The following is a 16,219-nucleotide window of genomic DNA, read 5'->3' as shown; positions in this document are numbered from 1 at the left end:
TTAAGAACAATTTGTTCTTGATATCATTAATTTATTTATATAACAATTAAATTATAAGAGTGGGTTATCTTTTAAATGAGTAATGCGTAAATGATATGCAAACAGAGTAACCCAATTGTTTATACTTATTACGTGTAATTTGAATATTATCTTATCGATTTACAGCTCGTTACTATCAAAGATGAACTTTTGGAGGTTGACGTCCTGTCTGCCCTGTAACTAGATTTCGGTCTCAACAAAGCTCTGTTTTAATAAATATGTAATTGCTTAGTCAGACGATAACAGACAGAGGTCGAAAGCTATTTGAGTTTGTAAAATAATTTGTTTTAAAGTCAAATTACTTCAATACTATCAGACTATGGGAATATGATATAATGAATAAAGATCTCTATATTTAATCAATGGACACTTATACAAAAACATGTTTACGTTAGATTTTAAATCGTCGCGCAAATCTAATAAACAATATTGATATATAGACATACTTACACGGCCCCTTTTGTTCTTTTATACTGTGGATCCTACGATAACAGAAAATATATAATATTATTATAATTTTTCATCCTAAACGCAACGGTTTCTGTGATGTGATGTTTGTATATAATTGATGATGATTTATTGTCAACAGATCTCGTAAGCGTGGTCCGAGCAGCTCCTGTGAACTGGGTTACGGAGAGAGGGATGATCAGATGAACGAATGCAACGCCGCCCTCGTCTTAATGTCACTCAGCTGTTCTCCGAATTCACCTCGACCCAGTAAGTAAACTTTCTAAGGCCGGGCAATATTAAGGACTTGATACTTCGCTCTTGTTTAATTAATGTCGCGTCAAGACTTTTGTATTTTTAAATATAAATTATTAATAATTCGGAGGAGAAGGAGTTCGTGCTTAAATTGATTATCTATGACTGCAAACTCTATGTTAATGGTCGATTTGGTGACGTCACTTGTTAGAACACTTGAAAGAGTCTGACGTTAGAAATTTTCTCTTTGTAAACTACCTCAACTGAATCAGAAGTAATTTCATTTTTCTCATTCTTATTGTGGCTTAATCCAATTTGGATAGTAATTCTTGTTTCCATTGAAGTTAGGTTTTCTACCTAGTTATTCCTTTTATGATATCGATCGAAAATATTAATATTTAGCTAATATATTCCGTATTATATAAGCTAATACCGCTACGCTGCGTCGGCTGCTGAGTTACGCCTAGTTGTATCTAGTGTTACGTAACAGATACCACCTGCATGCAGTCCGTAATGTAACATATTGTTGTTTTCGACTTTCATATCTCAACGTATTTCAAATCATGATGATGGGTTTTCCCATTACGATGACATTAAAAACATATTGTGAAGGAACTGTTGCGCATTCATCTTATAGAGTGATACACGGATGAATAGCGACCTATACATTTTTGTAACATGTAGGATTTATTGCGGCTTCACATTTAACTCGTAATTTCATATATATATAATAAATAGTAATAATTCAGGGTTTTGGTTTCTGAGTAAAATGTTCCAAATGTTGATAACGTCTAGACTTAAGTCTAGACAATGTCTAGACAGGTATTCGTAACTCCGCTCATGTTATGAGCTCCAACCAAATGCGATCTAGTTAGTTGAGCAGAGGATATTCAGCTGCCCTTATTGGCTAGACTAGATAATTATTTATTAGTGTCATGTCATCTCTCCACTCGAGCAAAGACCGCCAGTGCTGTCCGCGTAGAATTAAATAAAAATACAGAAATCCACGTTGAATTATAATTACACTCGAAGAAATGAAAGCATTCATTGCACATACAAACAATATTACTATAGTTATTCCGTTGTTTACATCAACGCTCACGCACATTCAAATAATCTATCCATGATACCGATTCAAGAAAATATTCTTAAATAAGACATTACAACATTACCCAATTTTGGTATCAACCACTCAATAATGTTCCTCATAAAATTTAATGATTCATCTCCGACTCCGACACAGGTCTAATGTTGGTATGCGGTGTGTGCAGCGAGAAAATAGCCGTTCTTACAAGTGAAAGTGGCCGGCTATGGTTCCGTTTTGTAATTTATTGACGTATAATTTTGTTTGCGCTACGCACTTCAGAATGAATTATTATTTGTATCACATATTTTTAAAACCACCATTAAATACAGAAGAAGAATTTATAATACGAATTCAATACATCTTGTTAGGTGCCTAGATATTGCTGTAAATATAAATAAACGTTACTTTGCAGCTGCCCGTGATCACGGTTACTGCAAAGTAACCGAAACGTCGGGAATATGTAGTTTTTAAATAATAAAATCCGCGTAGTAAATCCGAATAACACTAGTTTCATTTAAATAAACTTTATTATACCGTCTCTAAGAAACGATCGCGGTTGTAACTTCACTGTAACTGTTAATAATTTCAGATTGTTTTTAAGGATTGATTTTTATTGTGTATTATAACGATAGGCACGGTAGAATGTGTACGGTACACGTGCAGAGAGAATTACATAGTGAATGCTTTATTTATAAATAAAAAAAATTATATAATAATGCAATTCTATATTAAATTTTTAATAGCAAGTGCTGCGCTCAAGAAAAATATATATTTACTCTTTTACTTGCAAGCCATAACTATCAAAATGGCTTTTGTTCACGTAAAATTATTACTAGTGGTTGATATCATGGGTTTTATTGTGTCAGGTGCTTGGGGAGGCCGTTCATCAGTGTCTCCAGGTGCAAGCAGCAGCTCGGGGTCATCATGGAGGTCAGGAACACCGTCTCCACCTCCCGTCTCCTCCTCCTTCAGCGACGAAGGCATCGCTATGGACTACGAAGATCTCCACCCGCGCAAAAAGAGGGTAAGAAAAACCAATCAGATTTCCCTAGCTGAAATAATCTCAACTTCAAATTAATGTAGTATTATTGTTACGTATATTATAAGGTGCGGGTACATACGAGGATCCTTTGACGAAATTACCAGTACATCTTGTTTAACGTGACCAGCCACCGTACCAACGGCTTCAATTAGACCGTGACACAGATCATGCTCGCTTTCATATCGCGACCACGTGAATGTGTCTAAGTAAACGTACGCGGTACGAGGCAAATGTGACGCGCCTTCATTTAAATAGAACATATTAGATTAGAACAAAGCAATGACTTTTCGTTTACCTATTTGTGTATAGGTCTTGAACAAGAACAGAAGAAAAATTCTTATGACGCATTAAATGCACAGATGTTAGACAATCACTTGTCTTACGTTTTGTAATAAGTGTGCGTCATCATTATGGTAGTTTACTTTATATATTACTTACAGTTCCATGTTAGACATCGAGAACAAATACTTTCACCGAGTAAGCCACCTGCTGAGGTACTTAGTGGCCTTTGTATCACTCGTAATTCCTAATTCGTTTTGTTGCAAATTGTGTGCATGAGATTAAATTAACATATAATTTCTATGTGTAAATTGAAAATTGCGTGAACAAATGTATATGTAATACTTACAATACTATGAAATACTGTGAAAAGGGTTCCCAAAAACCTTATCAATGAACAGGTTTTTACTATAATCCAACGTTTTCTAGCCATTCCATAATGCGCCGAGGGCACTATTTCCGTTGCATATTTATTATGTTATAAAAACGGCTAGTTAAATAATTAAATATATAATATTATTTTATTACAAGTACACGTGCACAGTTCAACGTACAATGTCAAGGCGGAATAGGTACTGTGGTCGCACTTTATGTAATTCTATTGTGAACTTGTCATAAATACGTTTACGACTTCGCGACAGACTATTTATTACGCATCGCATCTGCATTTTAACTGATTTTATTTAATAATAATTATCATTAATTCATACGACGCTTACAATTAAAGATCCACTCCGACCTGATAAAACAAATGTGCCCTTGAAATTTAGGATTGTATAATATAAAACTGTTAAATAATGAACTCATTGTGAGGTAAAAATAAAAGTAGGCCACGTTCACGCACTCAATGTTCTGGAATTAACAATCCACAGTCCAAATAGCTGAAGTGGTACGCGCTAGTTTTTCATTTAATGTGACTTTTGTATGTAAAAACATTATGGTATGTGATTTTAAATGTCCGGTGCATATAATACATTTCTTTCACGTCGTGATTACGTAACACGTGTATTATGACGCACCAAAGGCTTAGTGAAACAAAGAGCATTTATGGGTTCAACCGCATAATGCATTGCCAGTAACTTTGAAAGTATTTTGTTCACTGTTACTGTAATAAAGTAAACACGAGCGGGCTAATACGTCCTTTGTGTAACTGTTCTTTGTGCAAACAATATCATTCATACGCAGTTAGTTAGTATAAATGACTGCGTATATCATCTCTGGTAAAAAATTCAGTGAGTTAGTGAGTCCCACGCTCGTGTCTCAACCTTGCAGTGACGGCCAAAGCTCGTGGGTGGACCGGAGACGCATTGTTTCTCACCTACTTATCTTACGTAACAGCGGTTTACTCCAAATTTAATAGTACACTAAAAATTTTAACTAGCTCTAAGAACGTGGACCACGAGGAAATTTTATTACTACATACATGTTTATCTTACAGTGTTTGTAAACGTTGTAATGAAATTATTAACTTAACAATTATGTACTATTTTTCTAGTGAAATCATATGTTGTATCTGTGAAAATTGATTGATTATTATCAATCAAAATATAACAATCTATAAGTTGATTTCGAAACATCGCTATGAGAAATCCTACGCAAAAGGCGAGCAGTGATTGCTTATTATAATTTTGTGCAACAATAGCTTGCCCCAGACTCGTTGTCGCCGGTGAAATTATCACATGACTACTTGGCAACCACACTGATTACCAATCATCAACGCAAAAATTTACTTCTACATATTTTGAAATATATCGAACAAGTAAAAAGTCTTTAGTTTTCCACGTGTTAATCTATTGACATTTTTTTATTGAGTATTATGATTTTTATCCTCATAGAAGAGATGAGCGTTCGTCATGAATTTAGAAAAAAATACTAAACAACAATGAAGGGTGGTATCCAATATGGCGGATGTAATCGGAGAAGTCATTTTGCAATTCACTAACGTCGATTATTGTTCAGCATTAGTGTAATCTTTCCCTCGTCAGCACGCGGATTATCTTCACGAGGGTCGGTAACCTCCTGCTCCCGACACATGCGATCGGAATATGAACCAGTTCCCGTGAATCACGTATGCCATGGACCACCCACTTGTACCTGTTCCCCAAAAACGTCTGCACTACTTGGAATAAGTCGAAAATCATGTGACAACAAGATTGAAGATGTCACGTTATATGTAAAATTTTAACGAACCATTATTAAATGACCTTCGAAACTTAGCAACGAGTATTATTATGAATAGATGCAAAATCCGTTGTTGCTGAGTGTAGGAGTGACGCCAGCTGGCAGACCTTGAATAAGGACGCATCTATTATAGCGAAGCAAGGCCTTGTAAGATTTCTGTATGCACCTTACAAAAGATATAATTATAATTTTTGTTTCATATTGTCACTCGGTATGACTTACCCATCGTGTAAATGTAAAGAACAAAAGTCATCAGTCATATTCCGCTTTACGAGTGTCGATGTATTAAGCGCTCGCTGATGTATTATCCTTTCCGAGAATTAATGAAATATCGTGGTAGTTGTTAGTCACAGCCATTATTCTTGCATTAGCGTTTCCTACAACAGAGCTTGCAATAAATGAATAATTAAATGTATTGCATTTTGCCCCTGACCAACGTTATGTAAAGTTTGAATTGAGACTTACAGACAGCATTGCAATTGCTTATAATTATATGGGAATAGTAACTGTATACTATCCACACCTATTGAGTCTAGATAAGTAGCAGCTGGTGTGACCCTGACCTTATATATTATAATATGATAAATAAAATATATATATTACAATATGTTATATGTTACGATTCGTGTGTGTTTTTGTCACTGTTACAAACACTAACTTTTCAGTCATTGCCTCTGGTAATGTAACTTTCATTTGAAAGTGACAAATAAAGCATACATATTTTTGAAAACGAACCAAAGTAAAATAGGAAACAGCTGGCACATATTATTAATTTTAATATAATATATGAAAAATCGACATAAGCTAATACAATATATAAACAAAAGACAATTTTTTTATCATAATTATACAAGTAAATAAGCAATAAAAATATTCGGCCTTGGTTTTAAGCGTTATCTTCCTGAAAGTGCCTTGAAGATGTTGTAAGGAAACGTCGATAAGGAAAATTTCAAGTTAGAACTGCAGCGAAGAAAGCACGAACGCTATCGACTGGCACGTGTAACCTCGGACGCATAAAATATTACATAAATTTCAACAGTACATAAAATATTGCCTTTCTTCAAAGATAATGTACGGAACGGTAAATTAAAGATAAGATTTAGATTAGCCAGGTTTACTTAGAGGTCGTCCGGATCTCAGTGCATTTTAGTTACGTGAACAGTGTCATAATTGACTACCATTCAGCTATTTCAACACGGAACCTTTGTATTAACAAATGAAGGTCACTATTGAAGCTTCCCTGTTTGATTAATATTATAAACATAAGCTATCTGTTATGTTTTAGCATTCGCCTGTTGTGTCTATTCAATCAAATATGGTATTAAACTTTTTGTAGATAAACACTATATTCTAATGCAAATTCTACCGTTAAAGATAACTAAGTAAACAATATGTTTCCTCATACTTATAGTGTTATATAAAAGGTATATATTTATGGAGACAAATAATTTATATACTTCGCGTTTATTTATTTGACAATTTTAGATCAAGTTTCATGTCTAATAATGGATTTATGATATATATTTTCTTAACTGTTATACTTATATGTCAACGTCAATGTTCGTGATTGGCAGAAGGTCATGTTATCGCTACATACTGATAAAATAAGCCAATTTCTTATCTGGAGAGACTACAAATGACTTCCTCGTTTACCCATGGCCATTGTTTAGACTAAGATCATACGTCGTTAAAGTAATCACAATATTATCTTATAAAAACTTCATTAAAAAAAACATCAGTCTTAATCAAAATATATATTTTTTTATCTTAATTACATAACGGACTCGCAAATCCAATATAAAACATTTGTTTCTACAACAAGGCAATAAAATGCCGAGTAGTACTAATTATTTTATATTTGTAATACAATAAGCAATCGTCGTATATCGTGTTATATCTACAATGTAACTAAATAGATAAAGATTTGAGATATGTATCTAGTAGGAGATAAGGGCGTTCCGATGTCTCTAGCAACGCTCACGTGGCCGTAGAATAGTGATGCTGCACGCGCAATCCGCGTGACTTATACACAAATAAAATACGTTTAGCGTAAATAAATAATTTGTTTACTTAATTCTATAAAAATATTTTGAACATCCATCCACCCGTCATCTTGCTTCCTGACATCCGACAACTATTCAAGAACAATCGAACGTTTATATTCATCTATTTCTTTAACAACTTCATGGTCAAGATTTCATCAAACAGTGACGTAACTGTAACTATTGTTTCGTATTTTCTTATAAACAATCGACGCCCCGAGTTTGTTGTAATGCGCGACCAATCTTCTCATAGACTTTTTCATATCGTTATTTCGTTACCAAAAACGAACTGTTAGTACTGCGTTACAAGGAACGTTTCAGTCGGAGCGTAGTTTCAAGGCTCCCACAACATTGCGCTGTATTGTGCCAACGTGTTTCAACACAAACGAATAAAGCGGCGGCCTTCGCGGTCTATATTTAAAACGCGGAAGACATTGCGGTACTAGAAGCGCGCAGATCATTCCCCGCTTCGTAAACAGTTAGAGGAGTAAATGGCAGGGAACTGGTCGCTCGCATGACAGCCCGACTCGCACCGGCAGCACCCCTCTCGTTATGCGCGAATGGATCGTGAACTACCTGTTTTTAATATTATAATGTTCATGTAAAGTCTTAAAATTACTTAATAACACAAGTTTATAGTTTTTATATTAATGCTATCTTCATTTTTACGCTTAGTGTCCTGTTCTAAATCTATATATTTCTATTTCAAAATTATATATTCGTAGGCGAATAATTTGTTGAAGCGGAATAATATGTTAATAACCTATTTTGTAGTACGGATTTAAATTGTTTTACGACGGTCGAGACGAGTTGTCCGCATAAATTAAATACCGTTAATGACCCTTAACCTATGTGTGCGAGCAGTCACTATTTCCTACACGTAGATTTAATACGCATAACATTTAGGAAGGTTCGTATGCGAAGCCTTGGCTTTTTAAAAAACTGTAGTTTGTTCTGTTTTTTCGTCACTAAAGTCTCATTATTGTTCCACACAACAGATAGAATTGAATAGATCTTTTAACTTTAAAATAAGGACAAAATGGACGTTTAGAATAATATCAATGTGGGTCAGCTTTGTAGGTCACACACTTGATACACGTTAAACACGATATAAAAATTTGGAGCTTACAATCTCGACAATTCAGACGTCATTATCGTCGCTCGTTACATATTAAATATCAAATATATCATTCGTTTTAATCGATGCTTTATTACCACAGATTATTAACATCAAACATCGTAGGATGACATCATGGTGAGTAATGGTTTGTCAAGCTATGGGCCTCTTAGTGACAAAAGGAACCTGTTCGATAATTATCGATCGAATATGTTACTAGAACGGCAGCTGTAATAGCTTATTCAAGTACTGTGCGACCGCGTTGTGCAATAACGTAAATAGGTTACATCCATACTGGCGACCTAAATACAACGATTGTATTAGGAATTGGAGTCCTTTGTGTTAGAGCGTCAAACCGTGATACTATTTAAATTTAGTTACCAACTAGAATGAATGATGCAGTTACAGCACAATATAAGAGTTCATCTATACATGTATTCTGTTCAATCGAAAATGTGTATGTCGTTGTGAATTTTTAACTTTACATAGGTCGAAAGATGGTGTCGCCGTGTTCCGCGCGAACTTCAGCTTTGTTGTCATTCCGTCTCGCTCTCCGGGTCATCGGCCGACACCACACGACTCCCTCGTTCTAATAACCCTGTACATATCGGTGGCTCGATACATTATCATACTTTTTTTAGTAATACACATATTTCTGCGTGCATATATCATCAAAGTTACATGTATCGTTTGAAGATGGCAAGCAGTGTAGGCGTGTTGAAGTTCACAAACCCTATCCTTATGACCTTGGTGCGGTCAAAAACATCGTCCTATAAGCCGTTGACCAGTCACCGGAGACCGACGGCCGTCCGAAACAAATCTTGCTTTTTATCGTTTAGTTCGAATTTTTATATGATCAATGATCACATTAGGCGATTATTTCTACCGCTGCGCACAATTAATAAGAACTAAGGAGTAGCTCGGCTCGCGTGCCTCACGCACTACATTAAAGGTAATTAAATAATTAATTCCTTTTTAGCCGATAGTCCTCCAACTCGCTCTATGAACTCAAATTTCACATATACGAAAATAAAAGTCTACAATATAGAATAAATAATATAATAATACGTGTGTAAAGGTAACAGTTTTATGCCGTTCTGTAATTACGAAGGGCTAAATTATATCGTAAGTTCTACTTAACTTAAATGTAAGTCTGTCTGATAGGTGGAGTCAATGCGTTTTTTTAACCGGCATCGGCAGGGCATTCACACCGATCTCGGGGCAGTGCCCGTTCTTGACAGTTCAAATGTTTACACTTTACATCTCCAAGGATCACTCGCTACTCACTTCAACCGATACCGAATTGAAAATGCTCACCGGCCGATATCAGATGCACAATGATGATGAGCATTGCCGTTAGCTCCCAAATATTCTATCATAGTGAACGTGTCCAATATAAATATACTAAAAACAATTCAACTATATATATGTATATGTGACATATTACATACAAACGGAATATATGTATATATACACATGTACATATACGTTGAAATTCAACAAATTTTGGTTATGTCGAATAACAATGACTTTCTCGTTATAAATATTAAATATTTATACGTAATTGAAAACAATAATATTTGCGTAGCTAGCTATATATAGTGGCTAATGTCACCGGCGCGGCTCGAACAATAGCAGGCAGTTCATCAGACGCGATAATGAGTGGTCCTACGGGTTCAACAAACTTAACATTTTAAATGTAAAATAAACTTCATACTAAAATCTGTAACATTGAATTCCACGTGGACAATACTAATAAATATAGCGGTTTTAAACGTTTGACTATATGCCAAATAACACGAGAAAATCGCGAGGAACTAATGGCAGTGGCTTAATACGTATTTAACATTAGATTATTTTAAGTTCAGTATTTAATGCGTTATAATTTTATACAGCGGGATTGTTGATCGTTTTCTGCGTGAGTAGAAAAAAAGTGAAATTGTAACAAGACAGAACCAGTCGGGGTCGGTGACCAGGGAGGCGTCTTCTCAACCAACGTCCGCAGTCGCTCTCAGGGCTGATTCATCATTATTGCTAAGTCCTCACCTTCGGCAGACGGTGCCTGGATCTCTGACTCACCGCGGTCTTTTGTCACTAGTTTTTTTAGCGACACGACAAGTTGCCTTTACTATTTCGATACTTGTTTTCTTCCACGCTAGTTATATATTGAAAGATTAATTATTTATGTATCAATATTTTAAGACAACAATTTTTAAAATTATTGAGTTTAATATTAATTAAATATTTATAATTCCTTTATGTCAAAGTTTCAATTTAGCGATCGGATGAATTCGGTTTTGAAGTTTTTTCTAATGACTAAAGAAAGATATTGAAGGCAATCATTTAAATCTTCGATAACAATTTAATAATTCTCAGAATTTAATTAAGTAAAATCCGACACTAAAAAACTAATTTCTGTTAATATATCCAATCAAAATAACATTACAAAATTCATATTTCTCGGAAAAGAATGAGGCAACGAACGCGCAGTTTCTTGCCTTGGCGGGCATATCTCGTGTTCTTTTTGTACCGGCTTTGAAATGTAAGGGTGAATTGAGGAGAGGGGGTCGTCGGGACTTGGGACTCCGGACCGGAGTTCAACGCATCACCTCACCTGTAGCTTTAGATCGCAACCATCAATAAACATTTACATTATCAACTCATAATTTACTTATAACAATATCAAACATCAATTATTTTATAAGCTTTGATTTTAATCAATAAAATCGATTTATTTCAAATACTGTTCAACAATTTTAAAGTATTATCGACTCGTATACAGTGAAGGTTAATTGAAATCAATGTTCGAAAGTTTTGTCAACTATGAAAACAAACTTGATTGAATAGAATAGTATGGGGTAGCGTTGTTATGTAGTCTCAGGTTCAGTGACCGACAGCCCCCTTCCATGGGGTGCAGCATTCGATATTGGATGTTCACTAACAGGTATAGTCTTCCTCATTGTTACTGAGATTCTTTTACCACATTCTTTGTTCGTAATGCTGGTGAAATACAACTATATAATATTTAAAGCGATAATGAACGCATTAATTCATATGTTTACTTCTGTTCATCGGAAATGTCTTTATTAGTTCTTATTTTAAACAACTGGCATTAAGGATTGTTTGTAAACGTTCAGTATTTTAGTAGGCTTCGTTTGTTGACAAAGCGTGTTTTGAAACTTGCGCCGAGCCGGCCACGTGAGACGTGACCAAACTTCTTGTGTCGGTTTCCTCATCTCATTATCACACACAACAATGAATATTATATCAACGTGTATAATTCAAATTAATTTATTCTTATTTTCCTTTTTCATAAATTGTAATAATTTTATTATATTTTTTACTATCTCATAATACATTACGCCATCAATGTTAATAAATATTATTTTATTCATACGAATTATATAAATTGTTATACTTTAACATCAAACGTAAACAGCACTATTACAATATTATACATTTCTAACTAGTTTCTGTAGAGTTCTCAATGTTAGTTATAGGAAGTTATATATTGCATGACTGTTCAGTGGACTTCCTCATTTTCGCTGAGAGAGATGTTGCATAATTAACTTTTATAATTGTCGGCTAGGTGTCATTGTGGATTGCGGCACACAAAGACCACAGCAGGGCACGGTCCGTCACGCCATGCAGTATTCAACGCATCTATGATAACAGCGTCTTCCTCATTCCTTATACAGCTAGAGCGGGATGGCACCAAAACAACCTATCTTGTCGCGTTGACTTGAAGTAAATATGTAGAAAGAAGGTCATTCTTACGGAATAGACTTATGTGTATTAGCGAGCTGAAAAGAGATGCAATGAAAACAAATCAATAAGTCATCTCGTTTCGCCGAAGAAAGAGACGGCGCAATAACAAACTAGCATTTAATGCCGGATCGCGTTACATACAGACTATGATCGAATGTAAACCTTGTTCTCTATGCATATAATACCAAATCGGTTAACAACATATTGTTTATCTGTGTTATACGCAATAGATCCTCTGTTCATGGAAGTTCCCGTTGTTAACTCGCAACATAGAAATGTTGTATAGTTAAATAATATATTACGCAATTACATATTAAAAATGTGCTATTTAATAGATAGTTAAACATAAATTAGGTGTGAATTTCGGAACCCAGGAACGTAATATTTCTTTTTCTGGCGAACTGGCCAAAAATAAGTAATGTAATAAGAAAAAAAAGTGAATAAAAAAAAATACTATTTAATATCGAATACACGTTCACTGTTAAACCTTGCACTTTGCGACTCTCCACCCTGTTGCTAACCACCCTCTGTCCTCGACCGAGTGTAGTGGCTGCCTCCACGCTGACACGTGCAACTGCTGGCCGTCGTTTATCTTATACCTTATCTGTAAGGTTGTATTAAAAAAAAAAAAAAGAAATATGTCAAAATTTCGACGTCCTTTGGAGTGTCAACGCGATAAAACAATCTAATCGTGGCTATGTAAAAGGTCTGTCCGGGCCGTGTGTTTGTGTCTTAGCCAACTAATACATGCACTATATTGTCTCTAAATAAACATAACTTCTGTGCCACATCCAACTGCAAGTGAACACATTGAAAAGATCCGGCACGTGTGAGCGTCTGTATAGCACACTGGCAATATAGCAGACGGCTATGAGATTATAGAGTCTATGTTCATACTGCAGTCACTAAAGTAGAATGAACATACTCTTAATCGCTATTTAATGTGATGATTGTTTAAAGGTAATTAAATATTATGCAACACCATTATTAATTATAACTAAACTGACGGATGCGTTTTAATAGACCTATAGAATATATAATTCAATCTTACGATTTGTTTATTTAAAGCAGGAAAATGATAAAAAATATTGGCAAACCTAGTTCCTGTCCTGTATATAAGGTCTGAATTAGGTCAGTAGTGCACTGAGCGGCTTTAGCGCCCTCACCCCTCGTGTTTCAGACGCGAACCAGTCAGCATTAGACCAAATTACTATTTACTTCATCATTTATACTTTCATAGCTGCATAAATTGAAGACTATTAAAAATGACTATATCTGTATTTTATTCTCTCGATATTCATTATCCGGATGTAACAATATATAATGTTATATCAATATTTCCACGTGTTGCAATTTTTCAGTCTTATTATCGGCCTTGCAATAAGTTCTGTGAAAGGCGAGCTACATTTTATGCGACATTTACATTTGTGGAGTTACAAAGATAATTAACATTGTTTTTTTTCCGTACTTTATTAATGCAAATATATTGAGTAGCTATTTACATAGTTACTTAGTAAGAGAACGTCCTCGATATCTGAAACTGCAAAGCGGGCGTACACCATCGGCTGTCTGAGTCACGCGTCCCCATTGTACTCACCAGCTCTGACTGTAATGGTTCATTGCGACAATTTCGTCATAACCCAAATAAATTTGATCGCTCAGACAAGTTTATAATTAAACTCTTAATACGTTAATTTATAACTCTATCGTCGTGAGTGTGTTTGATACACGTGTAGACAAAGGAATATCGCAACCTTAGCAGACCACCCTTGGCCGTGGTATTGTGACCTAGATGGAGCCCCCCGCCCTCCTCCTCGCACCGCTGACCTGACCCAGATCCAAATGCACTTGATATAGCTTCAGTTCCCTGGCGTCAAGCGCTGCCACTCCGCCCGCACACCCCAATTCCGTCCCTGACACGCTCTTTTGTGCAACCCACTTATATATCCGATCGCAGAACATAAAATATAATAAAAACCTTACAATTATCTCGTAAAAACAGTTTGTAAACGAGGAGACTGGATTTCTGCATTTAATAAGCTCGAATCGACCGGTCGTATCGGTTATAATAACGCGGCATTGGAACGAAGGTCAATTTAGAATCTCTGCCGAACTGGACTACTTAGTGTGTTGGTTCTCACTTATACTACCAATAAACATTGATTTTAGCTATGCCATGGCATTCGCATTGCATTACATACTCACCTTGCCATGTGAATTGTTTACACGAGCGGGGATTTGTTTCCGTTTTGCATTTAGATAACTAGTCACTATCATAGCTTGCATTACAATTACTGACAAATGACAATGTATTCAATTGAAATGTCACTGCCTGGAGTAATACACGTTCAAGCTTTCAGATGTAACATTTGTAGGCTATTTGTTCACTTTATAGTCGTATTACCATAATCGAGATATGTATCATAATATTGTGTATTTAAAGATAGGCGTATTTTGAAAGCTGTTAATTGATTACGCATGGTCTATTTGAATGTCGTGTGAAGCTGTCAGCCGGTGGTGCAAGAGCCATTTGGTAACTACTCCGCAAGGCCGCGACCTAGAGGCGCTTCCGCACCGTACATTGTAGCTCGATTTAACTTATGACCGTTTCGCTATTGGATCTTCCCATAGATATACACTACCGACAACCTTGCTCTATATCGGTCTTGCGATGTTTAGCAACACGTTATATTTTCATTTAATATTAAATAAATTGTTTTTCTTTGTTACAGATCAACAGTGTTGTATTCGAATGCACTTGGAGAGGTTGCGGTTACATCACAAACACATGCCTCAAAATCGAAGCACACATTCGTCAGTCGCACTTAGGGTGAGATTTATATATTATCTGTTGACACATTACACGTGTAAGAAGATTTATTTCTATCACGTATTCATATGAACAGTGGGACATATTGAACTTTAATCCTACTTCAAAATGTGGACACAGTCCGGCTGCATGCGCTGGCGGTTGCCAACGATAATTTGCATGAAATCGATAATGCATAGATATTTCGCTTACGTTACAACCACGCGCATGATTTCAATTTCATAATACGATAAAGCGCTTAATAATATACATAATCTAACATTAAAACGTAAATCACGAACTAACGATAACAATGTAAATAATAATTTATAAACTGCACTTTAGATTTACGCGTGAATTCGATTAAATCGATGCAAGTATTCGATATGTTTTTATTACAAAGAGTGTTAGAGTTTTAGATAATTATGTAAGAAATATTCAGTGTAATTACGAGGCCGGCCCTTGTGACCCGGAAGCGTATAGGCTTCGTGACAAGGTTGACTCTGCATGCCTAGTTCTGAAGCTCGTTACACACAAGGTCACTTCGCGCGCTCGCTCGCTTCTTACGTAACAGCAAACTGCCACTGTTTTAATATTGATATCATCTTTCAAATACATTTTTACGTTCTTAGCGACGGATTTGTACTCTATTATAATTTCTTAATATATACATACTATTATGCAAACAAAATCTTAGCAGGATACTTAGTTTTTCGTATGTTTCCATCAGACCAAAGAAGGAAGGCGATCATGAGGAGGAATTCTACTACACGGAACGCGAGGTCGCCGCGCCCCCACCGACTCTATCCCATCGGGACATGTGTCGGCCTCCGCACGAGGATCCAGATTACCAGCGACAGCTCGTGGGCTCATACAGGTAAAATATAAACGAGAAAACCTTTAACATTGCAACTTCAGACTGTTCAGAGCCAATTTAAAGTCTTTTTATCAATTGCAAAATAAGTTATTATAGAAAATGCCATCGCTACATATTCATTGAAATCGAAGACAGCGCAATAATGGTCTATTAAACATATTCCAGACAAGGTCTTCTGTCTACTCTGCAGAATGGTGCAGCGAGACCTATAAGCATTCCCGTAACGCATTCCTGGTCAAGCTCACAATCACCGGTACGATCAGATTTTAATCAATG

General features: G+C 35.7%; 1 protein-coding gene and 1 long non-coding RNA gene across 2 annotated transcripts in view; one reads left to right on the top strand and one right to left on the bottom strand.

The window, feature by feature from the left end:
* LOC116769371 (zinc finger protein 704) overlaps positions 1-16,219 on the top strand; it is a 38,665-nt gene that overhangs the window by 16,400 nt on the left and 6,046 nt on the right. Inside the window, exons 3-7 of the mRNA XM_032660473.2 lie at positions 629-756; positions 2,695-2,852; positions 14,990-15,087; positions 15,797-15,943; positions 16,109-16,196. Coding sequence (XP_032516364.1) covers positions 629-756; positions 2,695-2,852; positions 14,990-15,087; positions 15,797-15,943; positions 16,109-16,196 — 619 coding nt within the window. The remainder of the gene's footprint in view (positions 1-628; positions 757-2,694; positions 2,853-14,989; positions 15,088-15,796; positions 15,944-16,108; positions 16,197-16,219) is intronic.
* LOC116769454 (uncharacterized) lies at positions 11,765-13,346 on the bottom strand. The gene is made up of 2 exons (XR_004353464.2): positions 12,745-13,346; positions 11,765-12,292 (listed from the first exon to the last, which is right to left on the bottom strand). It is a non-coding gene; the product is annotated as an uncharacterized LOC116769454 (long non-coding RNA).

Source organism: Danaus plexippus (assembly GCF_018135715.1).
Source record: "Danaus plexippus chromosome 3 unlocalized genomic scaffold, MEX_DaPlex mxdp_30, whole genome shotgun sequence".
In the NCBI taxonomy this organism is placed as follows: domain Eukaryota; kingdom Metazoa; phylum Arthropoda; class Insecta; order Lepidoptera; family Nymphalidae; genus Danaus; species Danaus plexippus.
This window is presented reverse-complemented; position numbering and strand designations above follow the sequence as displayed.